This window comes from Caenorhabditis elegans, chromosome II (assembly GCF_000002985.6).
Source record: "Caenorhabditis elegans chromosome II".
In the NCBI taxonomy this organism is placed as follows: domain Eukaryota; kingdom Metazoa; phylum Nematoda; class Chromadorea; order Rhabditida; family Rhabditidae; genus Caenorhabditis; species Caenorhabditis elegans.
The window spans coordinates 8855016-8868485 of NC_003280.10; the positions used below are offsets into that span (position 1 = coordinate 8855016).

General features: G+C 32.4%; 2 protein-coding genes across 2 annotated transcripts; both read right to left on the reverse strand.

Moving 5' to 3' along the window:
- Positions 1 to 4050: 4050 nt before the first annotated feature.
- snb-6 (V-SNARE coiled-coil homology domain-containing protein) lies at positions 4051 to 4681 on the reverse strand. The gene is made up of 4 exons (NM_063486.3): positions 4524 to 4681; positions 4404 to 4482; positions 4280 to 4326; positions 4051 to 4234 (listed from the first exon to the last, which is right to left on the reverse strand). Exons 1-4 carry the CDS (start codon positions 4602 to 4604, stop codon positions 4133 to 4135), a joined length of 309 nt encoding a protein of 102 aa, NP_495887.1. The 5' UTR covers positions 4605 to 4681; the 3' UTR covers positions 4051 to 4132.
- Positions 4682 to 4988: 307 nt separating this feature from the next.
- On the reverse strand, positions 4989 to 10163 carry npr-20 (Thyrotropin-releasing hormone receptor). Its single transcript, NM_063487.5, has 7 exons — positions 10018 to 10163; positions 9320 to 9740; positions 9138 to 9274; positions 8827 to 9008; positions 8697 to 8774; positions 6350 to 6507; positions 4989 to 6015 (listed from the first exon to the last, which is right to left on the reverse strand). Exons 1-7 carry the CDS (start codon positions 10154 to 10156, stop codon positions 5898 to 5900), a joined length of 1233 nt encoding a protein of 410 aa, NP_495888.3. The 5' UTR covers positions 10157 to 10163; the 3' UTR covers positions 4989 to 5897.
- Between the last annotated feature and the right edge of the window lie 3307 nt (positions 10164 to 13470).

Below are 13470 nucleotides of genomic sequence, written 5' to 3' on the forward strand. Positions count from 1 at the left end.
TTTCATTGCCATCGAACTAATGTTGAATGTAGTTTGCAAGTGAAAATTGAAATGAGTAGATCAGAAGTTCGGCGTCCAATTTCTTAGACAAAGAGATAGGAAAGATACCGTTTTCAGGTTGTAAACTAGACACGAAACGTAAATTTTACCAACTTTTAAACTAAATTTGAAACCTTGAAATTTAGTGTCAGAAAAAGTTGATTGTTCTAGAAATGTGTGTAAACTGAACATCGAAACATGTTTTTCAACAATTTCTATGATGCTTGATCACTATGACTAGAGCATCAAAAACAACAAGTTAGAGATGTAAAGCTCAATGATTTTAAAAATAAATAAACATTCGAAAAGTAAGCTCAACATAAATGCATAGGGTTAAATAGACATTTACCTTTTGTTTAGATGAACTTCCAACAGTTATTAGAAAATTCGAAACTCAGAAATACGCTTTTTTTAGGTATCCACGCAGGCATATTTATTTTCAATATTAAATATGTTCTATTCTGAACTAAATAAACATAAAGTACTGTAAACAGACACATCAGAAAAAAATATTAAAAAATTATTGTAGAAAGCTTGAGAAACTTGCTGTTTTGCATAAGCGATGCAAATGTGGCTATATTGTCAGAAATGTAAATATTAGAGTGTATAGTTTTGTTTTTGAGAGCATGTTTAAAGTTTGTAGACTCCGACAAAAACAATAAATATCCTGGTGATAAAATTTTTTCAACTAATTAAAATTTGCCGTATCATTCATCAATTACACAAGTCAAAATGGTGAATGAGAAAAAATCAGTTCATCTAACTTAAAAAGTGACACCATTCTATCAATCTTTGTTCAAAACTTCTCTAATTTGCCAAATAGTTTTCGTTTTCTTTTCTTCGTTTTTTTTTCGGGCAGTTAACTACTGGTAACGTCTATAAGATTTTGATCAAACGAAAAATTAAACAGAATTCAGAAAGTAAATGATAAAACAATAAATTGAATAGAATGAGATGAAGATGTTGAAGAAAAGTACTTTGTGGATATTGCAAAGAAGACCGGTCTTCATACCAGTTCAGTCACTTATTTATCATCAAGGGTATATCCAGATTATAACAAAAAAATGTGAGATTACATTATTCATTTGGAAGTTTCAGTATTTTTGGTTTTAGAAATCTGTACTACAGATGATGTAGGTACATATTAGCAGGTTATATATCAGTTGCATTCAGAAATATTTTTTATCTGCTCTAAAAAGAATATCAAAAGAAAATAAACTCGTTTTGATAGTTTACAATATTCATACATTTAAGAAGAAGTAAGATAAAGCCTAATAAAGTGAACCTGGAGAACAAGTACAGTATCTTTTCAATGTTTTGGCAATGACTGTAACTGACAATTTCCAAATAAAATCTCGATTATACAAAAGCCAATAAATAAAACCTTGAGATTGAGAGTTTGAAAGAGAACACGAAAAGTGAAATTCAATTGGTTTCAGAAAGGATGGAAGAGGTGTGCCTTTCGTTTCCATAAGAAGCGAAAAGTTACACAAATTCAGGTCCCAATTTTCGAACCGAATACTGGTTCTTTCTTTATGGAATAGAATATGGTCGAAAAATTGACAGAACATTGTCCCCGGGAATCAATAAAGGCGTAGAGACAGAGAAAAGATGTCGGATCTTGTCTCCTTCATCAATTTTGAATAGCGAAAGTCTGCGGACATGACTGCGTTTCCGCGCGGATGCACTGTTTCGAAAGCAGCTAGAAACTGTCGAAGGGAGGCCAATTGAGTGAGTGACCAGACAAATGTAGCAAATTGCAAAACTACGGCAACCATGACGTCAAAGAGTGTTAGGGTTTGACATCAATGTATTGGATACATTCAGAATTTTGTGAAGATGATAAAATATCCTTCCTATTTATTTACTGCAAACTTATCGTTTGACAAACAGTTACGCTAACTATTTATCCTGATTGGGAAGATGAAACTTTTATTAAAATTGTTATAACCATCTCCGATATAAATAGATGAAAAAATGTCATAAAGCTTCCCTAAAAATCCAATTTAAAGAAGCAAACTGCAAAAATTATAGTTGAGTTTGTTCTTGAATTATCTAAAGTTAAAAACTTTAAAGAAAAATAAGTATGATTTCCAAAGATGTTTTTCAATTTAAAAACAGTAAACATTATTTTTGGTCTTTTTGATGGTCAACAAGATTAAGCATTCCTCAATTATCCAAAACAGTTTTTTTTGAAAATAAATGTTGGAACATTGACGAATAAAAGTCATATGACATACTTATTATTTTGAAAATGTATTAACTGGTTGCTTTAATGAATTATCTTTCCCTATCTCCCACTCAACTGAACAGCTTCAGCTCATCGTGTCGTTCATTTTCGCTGTGTATTTTGAATAATAAAATCAACAAAACGATTACGTGACTGCCCGGTATCCTAACTAGTTTATTCTGTTTTATTCAATAACTTACTATTCGTTTTATGACTTGCCGTGCTTATGATGAAATGCCAAAAAATTGCGTCGAGTGAATGAATAGCTATTTGATTTTGGTCATTTACTATTAATACCATTAAGTAGTTTTGTTTTGACCACAATCAAATTTTTCTAATTATGACTGTGACTTCTTGAACAACATTGGAACACCTTCAGTAATTATTTGACTTTTGAAAGTGAACAACCACTTGAAATTAGTCATAATTGGTTCCAGTGACCTAATTATGTTTTATAGCGTGAATACCGAGAAACTAATCCAGAAACGTGTTTTAGAAATAAAATTGAGTTGGCGAATGTTGCAGATTTTTAATAGGAATGAAGTTTTATTTGAATGCAGGAATTACAGTATTTTAAATAATTTTGAAATTTAATTTGAAAGGTTACTCTGACACAAAAACATTATCACAAAAACAATAACACACATTCGATGTGATATATCAAAGAATGATAACACAACGAGAGTAGAGTTATTTCATAAATATAATTTAACGAACGGGAAAAAGGAAATGCAAGGTCATTATGTCTGCGCGTTGAACCAAAGTAGTACTAGGTCATCCCGGGAGGATACGGACGAGCGCCATCTGTTCACAGTGAGTAAGGAGACTATATAAATATGAGAGAGATTACGGCTTCTGTCTACGTCTACCGTTCGGCTTATTAATCCGCATCTTGACGACATGGTCCACGATTTAATTGTGCGATAGCTTTTTGTAAATTCATTTTTTTTGGAGTTTTTATTCCACGTTCTAGATGTTTCAGATAAAAAAGGTTTTCAGTTCTTTCACAGAGCCTAAAATTGTAGTAAATATTATTAGAAAAATACCGCACCACCGAAAAACCGGCAACAGATTTCCCGTAGCCATATAACAAACAAATATGTTTTACAATATTGACACATTCCTTAATTATTTCAAAAACTTTTTAGTCTAATAGTATCTGCACCAAATTTTTAAAAGAATTCAAAGAAATTTATCTTAACTTTCATTCGCTAAATGTTACTGAAAATCGAGGAGATACAGTTTACTTAGAATAGCAGTTTCATAGACAGTAAAGTGGATTCACCAATCATATCGAATAAATTGATAGCTTCTTGATATTCAGTGAACAATGATTTCATAACAGGTATTCAAAGGGTTCAGTAGATGATAAATTGACGATAGTATCAATTGAACAAACAGCGACTATTCAACTAACTGTGACGTGGGAAAAAGAAATAGATTCGATCGAGGTTCCAGCTATTTCTACTTTTTTTTATAGACAATTGATCAGTGATTCAGCAGAATTTGCATTTGAATTCAGGGTTGATGAATGAATGGGTCACACGATGAAATGATGGAAAACATGGAATGTCTTGGGACAAAAAATAAACATCGTTGAGTTGTCAAGTGGATTAATGATTTGGTTGGATCAGAAAGTGATGTTTTTCTGAAAAGGTTCTGGAAAATTACAAGGAAGAAAACAAATTTAGAAGTTAGTATTCACAATAGTGGCAAACAACTTAAAATATTTTGTTCGCAATTTTGGAAAATCTGAAAGAAAACTTTAACAAACAAAAATGTTTTTTTTCTAAATTCAAAACTTTATTCAATACATAGAGGCTGTTAAATCAATAAATCATATTGATATATGAAATTGAACATTCAGAGAAATGCGTATGCGATTCCGGCAAAAGCAGACACACTTGATACGGCGATGATACCATTACGAATAGCATTGGCTTTCCAGCTCATCTCACGCTTGATCTAAAAATTTAAATTAACTTGTTGTTTATTTCAATTTTTAAATACCTTGACAGCACACTTGACGTAAACATCTGAAGCTTCCTCGAGTTTTTCTGAAATTAAATCTTAATTTTTTACTTCTAATAAATTAATTTTTTTGAAACCAAAACTCCCAGTTTATGAAACTTACGAGCTCTTTCAACGAGATCGTCAAGTTTTCCCTGTCTCTCCATAATTTTTTGCACGTTCTCCTTCATGATGATTTTCACCTAAATATAATTGTTCATTTTTCTAATGATAAATGTCAAACCGAATTCAATTCCTGTCTTGTTCTCATAATCTTTTGATCGTCCCAACCAATACGACTCACTGGTAGTTGTTGATGAATCATGAAGTAATTAGCGTCTGCTGTTTCAGCAAATAAAATGTATTGATACTTTTTGAAATTAATTCATTTTTGTTGGAATGATGGCACGTGTGTTTTCTAACCAACAAGATTTTCACGGGGCATTAATTTATGATATAAGAATTGTATATTTTAGAACTCTTTAATTTTTCGAGACCTTTCATGTAGTACAAGTGTTTGAAAAACCCTATAAGTAGAAATACTCTAAAACATCCTTCCTAAACAAACTTTTCCCAATTATCGGTTTACCGGAGAAAGCTGACTTCTTTATTTTCTCCGCCAGTCCCGCATTTTCTTAGATTACTGGCATTTATTTCCGCATTTCACTATGTATTCTATGTTAGAACAACTTGGACAATTTATGAAAAGAAAAGTTCATTTATACTCGAAGGAACCCGTAAAAAATAATTCAACTTCCGGAACAACACTGCAACTTTTTCCTCACGAGGGACGAGGAAAAATGGTTTCTAGGCCATGGCCGAGGAGCCGACAAGTTTCAGCGGCCATTTATCTTGCTTTGTTTTCCGCCTGTGTTCTTTCGTTTTTCACAGCCTTTTGCCGTTTTTTCTTATTAAAACTGATAAATAAATATTTTTTGCAGATGCTAAAACAATTTCCAAGTAAAAAAATTATGTTATCAGTCGGCAAGTAGCGGTGAAAGTGGGCAACGTAATATGATGGATTACGGGAATACAAAACCCAATCGTTTTCCCAAACATGATACATATGCTGCTTAGATGCTGAAAGTACCTGATTTTTATAACGAGACCGCTGAAAAAGTTTTGAGGTTTTCAAAATTCAACTTTTTTGGTGAAAAAGTCGAGATTTTCGCACAAAATGTCGAGTTTTGAAAATCTCAAAACTTTTTCAGCGGTCTCGTTATAAAAATCGGGTAGTTTCAGCCTCTAAGCAGAATATATACCATGTTTCAGAAAAAGTTTGGGTTTTTTATTCCCGTAATCCATCAAATTACATTGCCCACTTTCACCGCTACTTGCCGACTGATAGCATTATTTTTTACTTGGAAATTGTTTTAGCATCTGCAAAAAATATTTATTTATCAGTTTTAATAAGAAAAAACGGGAAAAAGCTGTGAAAAACAAAAGAAAACAGGCGGAAAATAAAGCAAGATAAATGGCCGCTGAAACTTGTCGGCCCCTCGGCCATGGCCTAGAAACCACTTTTCCTCGTCCCTCGTGAGGAAAAAGTTGCAGTGAACAATTGAGCTATAATTCGATGTACATAAACAAGTATTTACAGCAACGATTTTTTTTTAAATCAACGAATCCTGTGCATTCTGATTGGAGCAGGACTTGGACATCGAGAATCTTCTGGTGGAACATCGCTGACAAGCGTCCTGTTTCGGGAGCGAGATATCCTTGAGAACACTCCTTTCCTGAAAAAAATATAGATAGTCCATTTGTTCACTAGTAAGTTTTCCTAAAATAAGTACACAAATATCAAAGTATTAGATTCGAGTTTGCGAACTAATTTTGTACTCTGTGATCTTATGACAAAACGACGCAAAGCACAACGCACACAGCACACGACTGTGAAAATCGTCTCATCCAGAAATAAATTTAAATGCAGAATCTATACTATAGTGATGTACAAAGAGCAAAAGATTGTCTTGAAACCTTATCTAACTGATTTTTAATTCTGTATTTTATTAGTCTCAATACGAAATAAGAATATATGTAGTATTTCTGTGGAATATTTTATAAACTAACCTGCAGTGTATTACATCAGATAGTGCATTCCTAAACCGTTTTGATAAACATGCATATAGAATTGGGTTAATCGCTGAAGATATGAACAAGAATATATAGGACAGTGGTTGGAATATCATTGTCCAATTTGAATTGCAGATGGTACCAGTTTGGAAACTCTGAAAGTACTTAAAGTTCTAAAATTTTAATCGAAATTATTAGTGGTGGTTCAAATTGTTCAAAAATCGTTTGATGTTTTAACATCCACTTCACTTTGATTCCTAATCAAAAAGAAAATTTAATCTCAAATAAATTAGTTGTCAATATTGGTTCTTCAATAAACCAGGATCCCGTTCTAAGTATTTTTATTTTTCTTGAGAATTAATTTTGTTTTTGGTTTCTCTTTCAACCCTAAAGGTCCATTGTGTATTTTTTGCGATATAATCATTGCTATATGTTATTTCTAACCTAGACTATTAGTTAACTAAAAACAAACCAAGGAAATATGCGGTAAACATGTCGAGAGCAGAACAAAATCTACACGTGTGTAAATCACTTCCTTCTATTTTAAATTTTTTTTAAACAACTATTTTACCCTTACAAGGGAAGTCTTTGAGGGGGTCCGTAGATTTGGAGTTCTCATGCTGAAATTCCTACAGAAGAGTGTTAGTTATGATCTCTCCAAAAAATTTAGCTGCCCCGGTCAAGTTTCAGCAAAGTTATGACGTTTTGAAATTTCAGTTAAAAACACCATTGAAATCCACTGTCTTACCATGCAATCCACGCAAATCTCAGCTTGCGTGACCACCGAAAATGTGACACCCACCACATTGAGTTGAAAAATGTCCTCGGTGGCCGAGTTGGGAGTGCGCGCGTCTGATAAGATTTAAGCTTTGGTTCGATTCCTTTTTTTTTTGAAATATTTTTGTAAGTTGAATAAAGTTGTAAAACAACTCATTCAAACATTTTTGCGTATTTTTAAAGTGATTTTACTCTTATTCGGGAACCTAGAATCATTGTCCGCACTTTTTGGAAATTTTTATTTTTTTCATTTTTGCTCAAAATTTCTTGATCAACTCCAAGCAAAAAATTCAAAAAATTTCATTTTTCTAAACAATTATGAAATTGCTATGTTGTTGTTCAGAAATGTATGAAACGTTTACCCAAGTTTTAACTCTCTATTCGCAAGTAAACCGTCGAAATGATCTACATCTCACGAACTTTGTGCAAAATATTTAACCAACTTTGAAGTTGCATAACTTCGTTGAGATAAATTATTTTGAAAAATGATCAACTAACAAAATGTTTGTTAAATAACAGTGAGCAAAGTTTTAGTTATAAACTTTTTGATACCTTCAGCCACCAAAAAGTTGTGACCGTTTTCCAAAACACAATGTTAATAGAAAAACAAGCCAAATGCCAACCTTGTTTTCTTCTTTGTAGCTGGAGGTATCAAAAAGTTTATAACTAAAACTTTGTTCACTGTTACTTAACAAACATTTTGTTAGTTGATCATTTTTCAAAATAATTTATCTCAACGAAGTTATGCAACTTCAAAGTTGGTTAAATATTTTGCACAAAGTTCGTGAGATGTAGATCATTTCGACGGTTTACTTGCGAATAGAGAGTTAAAACTTGTGTAATGTACGTTTCATACATTTCTGAACAGCAACATAGCAATTTCATAATTGTTTGAAAAAATGAAATTTTTTGAATTTTTTGCTTGGAGTTGATCAAGAAATTTTGAGCAAAAATGAAAAAAATAAAAATTTCCAAAAAGTGCGGACAATGATTCTAGGTTCCCGAATAAGAGTAAAATCACTTTAAAAATACGCAAAAATGTTTGAATGAGTTGTTTTACAACTTTATTCAACTTACAAAAATATTTCAAAAAAAAAAGGAATCGAACCAAAGCTTAAATCTTATCAGACGCGCGCACTCCCAACTCGGCCACCGAGGACATTTTTCAACTCAATGTGGTGGGTGTCACATTTTCGGTGGTCACGCAAGCTGAGATTTGCGTGGACTGCATGGTAAGACAGTGGATTTCAATGGTGTTTTTAACTGAAATTTCAAAACGTCATAACTTTGCTGAAACTTGACCGGGGCAGCTAAATTTTTTGAAGAGATCATAACTAACACTCTTCTGTAGGAATTTTAGCATGAGAACCCCAAATCTACGGACCCCCTCAAAGACTTCCCTTGTTAATTTCGTAATTAGCGGGGTGAAAAACATAAGAGAAGTACTTACAAAACATATTTTTCGAAAAAGTATCACGACAAAAATTGATTGCTAAATGTTACATCTTTTATGAAGATTTTTCTATCATAAAAAGTGTGTAGCTTTTTTTTGAATGATTCTACTTACCGTGTACAAAAGTCTTGCATGGTGCGGAAAAGTAAGAAGAGCAAATGAAACGACAACTGCAACAAGAAGTCGTACAACCTTAACTTTTTCAAGTTTTATATACAGCTAAGGATATTAAAAATCAATTTACTTTCCGCCGTCCTTCGGTATCTTTTGGTCGCTTTGGTTCTTTAACTTTCTTCTCTCGTTTTGGAACATTTAGAAGGCTTTCTTGTTTATAAACAACAATTCTTCCATTTTTCATTTGCCAACTTGAACCAGGTTGTGCGGTGTTTGCATATCCATTACCTCTTTCCAGGGATCCATTTGATTCTGAAAACTTTAAATTGATTGAAATATATTTTCAAACAACTTTTTGCCATGCCTGAACATACGCCTGAAGACGTACCTGCCTACCACGGAAACCACCAAATAGAAAAAATTTAAAATAAAATAAAATACCATGACTCTGCCTGCTGCTTTGTCGATTACTGTCAGATGTCCAAAGTAAATGACTGATTCGAGAATAGATGAATACGAGTGCAGTCAGTGGAATGAGATACCAAACAATAAATGAGAAGGAGTTCCATATGGGCATTCTAAAATAATTATTTTCTTCTAGTAGTCAGTTAAACAAAACTTACGATCCTCTGAAGCAAGCACTGACACCAAGATATGTGTAATTTTGTGCATACAGAAAGTAGGGAAAATTGACAAGAATGCTTATAACCCAAACAATCATTGTTGCAACCCATCGATGCTCTGGCGTGAGCAACTTTAATCCAGATAAAGGATGAAGTACTGCGATGTATTTTTCGAGGGAGACCAGAACTAATATACCGGCACTTGTGCATGGCATAATGTTGGTTAATCCCAGGTAGAGTTTGCACATAACTGGTCCAAGAGGCCAATTCCCATGATCGAATCCAACTATGTGTATCATATTCTGTAGAATACAAAAAATTGCAACTAGAAGATCAGCAATTGCGAGATTTGATAGAAAAAAGTTTGTAGGTGTTCGCATCATTGGGTGAGAAGTCATCACAATTAGTGTTAGGAAGTTACCTGAAAAACTGATTTAGTCATTTGATTTCTTACTTTTTGATGATGTGACATTCGATATTGTTCTATGGAACTAAATCCTTTGAACACTACAATTTTTTCTAGTCTCCGAATAACCATGATTTGGTATGCAAGAAAAACTTGAAACTAGAATCTACTATAATGTGTCATGTCACAAAACTTTCAATTTTTGAAGAAGAAACTGAGAGCAAAAATTGAGATAAGATGGTGCAAAGAACAGGATGTCCTCAAATGCTCCAATGTACAAGAATGAACTTACCGGAGAGACATACAACAAATACCAGGCAGTATATAATCATTACGGGAATTTTTACAAATGGTTGATCTATGAATGACACGGAACATGGATCATCATCCAAAGTGGCATTACTTATAATTCGAAATGTGTCGTTTAACATCTGAAAAAACATTTTTTAAGCATTCAAACAGGCACTGAGAGTGTTAGCGACTTATTGAGAGGAAAGTTATGCAAAGAAGATTTGACTTTTTTAAAGTTACATTTTAAAAGTGGTAAAAAAAAAGAAAAAAGAGCTGAAAATATTTCTCATGCTTAATATTATGTGGTCAAACTAATGAAAAAACCCAGACAATTTTGATGTTTCATGATAGATCAAATAAAATTATGTTATAATCAAAAAGAAAAGCACGTGGTGGTACCAGAAAAATGATAAGAAAACAGAAGTAAAAATGTGTGTGTTGGACAAGAAATTATAGAACATTTTCTCTGACACTATTCCCCTATTTGATCCATAATTATATGTTTTTTTTTATTTTGTTTTTACTTTTAAAATTTCAAATGAGGCCAATCAGTGTTTTTCTAAACGCGCCTGTTCTCAAATGCATAGGTATTGAAATATTCGCGAAGAACAAAAAAAAACAAGATTTGTAAAATCCACAATACCATGTTCAATGAAATGTTTTGAAAATTATATTCTGAAAAATGTGAGACTTGGTTGGAAAATAGTAATGTCAAAATTTAGGACTTTATGGTATAGACTTCCTGTTTGAATTCTGTTTTAGATTATGCATTTTAATTAAAAATTGTAGCCTTACTATTAGTAATTATATGATTTAAACAGGTCATCTTGCTTGTCTTCAATTTTATTTACAAAATTAATTAAACAAAATATTGAAGAAAAAATTAATTTCATGATAAATCTTTTATGATTAAAAAGCAGAGAAGCTGAGAGAAAGTGCGTCGGCCAGCAAATATATATATAGTTTGAATGCTCTTCTAGAAATTGTTTATGAGCAAAATTTAATTATGAGTTACTCGAAACTTTTTGAAAGTTCAAATGTGTCACGATAAGTAGTATTTATTCAGAAACATGTGACTTGTAAGTCAAAGCCTACTCTAATTTCACGTGTAAAATCAAGAGTAAAATGAGAGCTCCAGCACAAAAATATGCTCATTATTAGCTCATGACTTTAACTTTTTGTGTTGTCGCAGAACAATTGATTCTATTTAATGTTACGGTGAAGCAATATTATTTAATTATGCAGATAACTGGTTTTTCAGAAAAAAAAATGAATAGGTGGCAAAATATATTGAATGTCCGAGAATAGTTATTTCTGGATTTCTGAGAATGGAATTATTAGGCGTGAGAAAGTTGAGATTCAGGTGCAGGGAATAAAAAGAAGCGTATTTTTATACTATTCTCTTTTGTACTCTTGACTATAATTTCAACAAAATCTCATTCATAATATGATGCTTCCTATAGTTCATATTTTATAGTTTTTCAGAATTTTTATCATATGACAACTACAATTAAAATTTACCACAAGATATCAATAAACATTTTACTATCATCCCATTTAAATGTTCCTAAAACTAACAAATAGAGTTAAGAATTGTTGATAAGTTAACCGCACAGGCATATCAAAATTTAGTGAGACGCGGATTACATGTCGGTGCAACTCGGTGCAAATAATGTAGAGGTGAATCTTACAACAAGTTGCAAAACTTTCACTACTAATATTGACCTATTGTATTAATTTTTGATATCTATTTCTCAAAATATTTGCTTCGCAACAGATGTATCTATTGACTTTCCAACTTTTATTCAGTCAACTTTTGATTTCTCTGAATTTTCAATTTGCAACAAATTTGACCAAATCGATATCAGATTCACTATAACAAACAAAAGGTAAAATAATCAAGGGTAACATTTAAGATTACGAATAGATCAGGAAATTAAGTAACAGGCAACAAGCTACTGGATGGAAGTGAGAGTGGCGTTGAGCTGTGTGGAATGCTGATAAAAAAAATACGAGCAAAAAATTAAGTGATAAGACAAGATGAAGAGTTTGATAGACGGGGGCATCATCATCATGAGTTCAATTGTCCCTGAGTCAGCTAATTTTGGGAAAAGAGTCATAAGGGACAGATAATTGAAAGCAATTTGGAGTGAAATTGCCTTACAATAGAGAAAATAGAAAAAGAAACAAACAAACATTTTTTAAAGAATGTTTTTATTGCTGCATATTTTTTAAAATACATTTTTGAGCTTTGGTTTCTAAAAACTTTTCAGATTTTCACTAGCTGATGAAACTATCATGAACTTATCATTTACTATATATAAAGCGCTTATTCTGTGTGTCCATAGTTTGTAGTCAATGTAGTCTTTGTAGTCTGTGAAGTTTTGGCTTCTGTGGGGATAGTGAGTTGGGGTTAGTGTAGGGATACAGTCGGGGTACTGTAGTGGTACAATAGTGGTACGGTAGGAATACTGTAGGGTTACGGTAGTTTCAGAAAAATAAGTTTTCAGCCCCAGAAGTCGGGGGCGCGCCGGAGGTGCGGTCCACGGCTGGTTAAATAATAAAAGAAATTGACTTTTTGAACACATTCCCTAATAACCGGAACATGACAAGAAATTGGAATAAAGAATTCAGAAGAATTTTTTGGTAGGAAAAGTGGTTTGTTTTTCCTATTTGAGCATTTTTATTCTAAAGTCGAAATAACCACAACAGAAACCAACGTATAGCAACGGAGAGTACAATTATTTTGAAAAATTAAACTTTGCGAAAAGTGGGAGAGAAAAATTGAATTTCTGAAAAACAAGTTAATTGCTAGAGTACTCTAAAGTTCAAAAATTGAAAAATATAAATGTTATTAGTGGCTTAAGAGTGAAGTACGCCAAGTGAGAGAATGGTCAAGAACTTTTTCTATAGTTTTAAAATTGCTAAATAACGTTAAAAAACTTTTTAGAATTTTAGAATTTTTTCTCGAGTCGAACAGCGGTGAAAACTGAGTTTGTAATTTTAGCACCATAAGAATAGTTTTTAATCATTTCGTTACTGGCCGTACTCCACATTTAAATTAAGAATTTCATGTTTCGAACTATAAAAATAATATTTTGGATTGCGTTCGAAATTGTGAACTTTTGAGCCCTTTTCCTGTTTTCCAATGTTTTCCATTTGAAGAGGCGTTTATTTAAGAGCGTAACTCAAAATTTTAATGAACATGCCATCATTTTATGAAAATCGAAAACAAAAACGAAAAAGAAGCAGCGCATATTTGGATATTGACGAGGGGAACGAGTGTATGTAAATGACCCCCTTTGAAAAAGCAATAATAGAATATTCAGAAAACAAAGCTTTCCTTCTGAAGTCACTAGGATGCAAACTGGGAATCGTAACATATTTTTCCATAAAAGAAGGTAATACTTTAACATCAAACATCTCTGAACGCATGCCTTGTTTGCACAAAGAT

What these genes read in the sequence shown, in the direction of transcription:
- snb-6 (NM_063486.3), bottom strand. Translation starts at nt 4,604, where the DNA reads ATGATTCATCAACAACTACCAGTGAGTCGTATTGGTTGGGACGATCAA. An exon ending in CAAGACAGGAATTGAATTCG is followed by an intron (nt 4,483 to 4,523) that starts GTTTGACATTTA and finishes AATTATATTTAG; the next exon opens with GTGAAAATCATCATGAAGGA. An exon ending in CGATCTCGTTGAAAGAGCTC is followed by an intron (nt 4,327 to 4,403) that starts GTAAGTTTCATA and finishes ATTTAATTTCAG; the next exon opens with AAAAACTCGAGGAAGCTTCA.
- npr-20 (NM_063487.5), bottom strand. Translation starts at nt 10,156, where the DNA reads ATGTTAAACGACACATTTCGAATTATAAGTAATGCCACTTTGGATGAT. An exon ending in ATACCGAAGGACGGCGGAAA is followed by an intron (nt 8,775 to 8,826) that starts GTAAATTGATTT and finishes GAAAAAGTTAAG; the next exon opens with GTTGTACGACTTCTTGTTGC. An exon ending in ATGCAAGACTTTTGTACACG is followed by an intron (nt 6,508 to 8,696) that starts GTAAGTAGAATC and finishes AAGTACTTTCAG; the next exon opens with AGTTTCCAAACTGGTACCAT.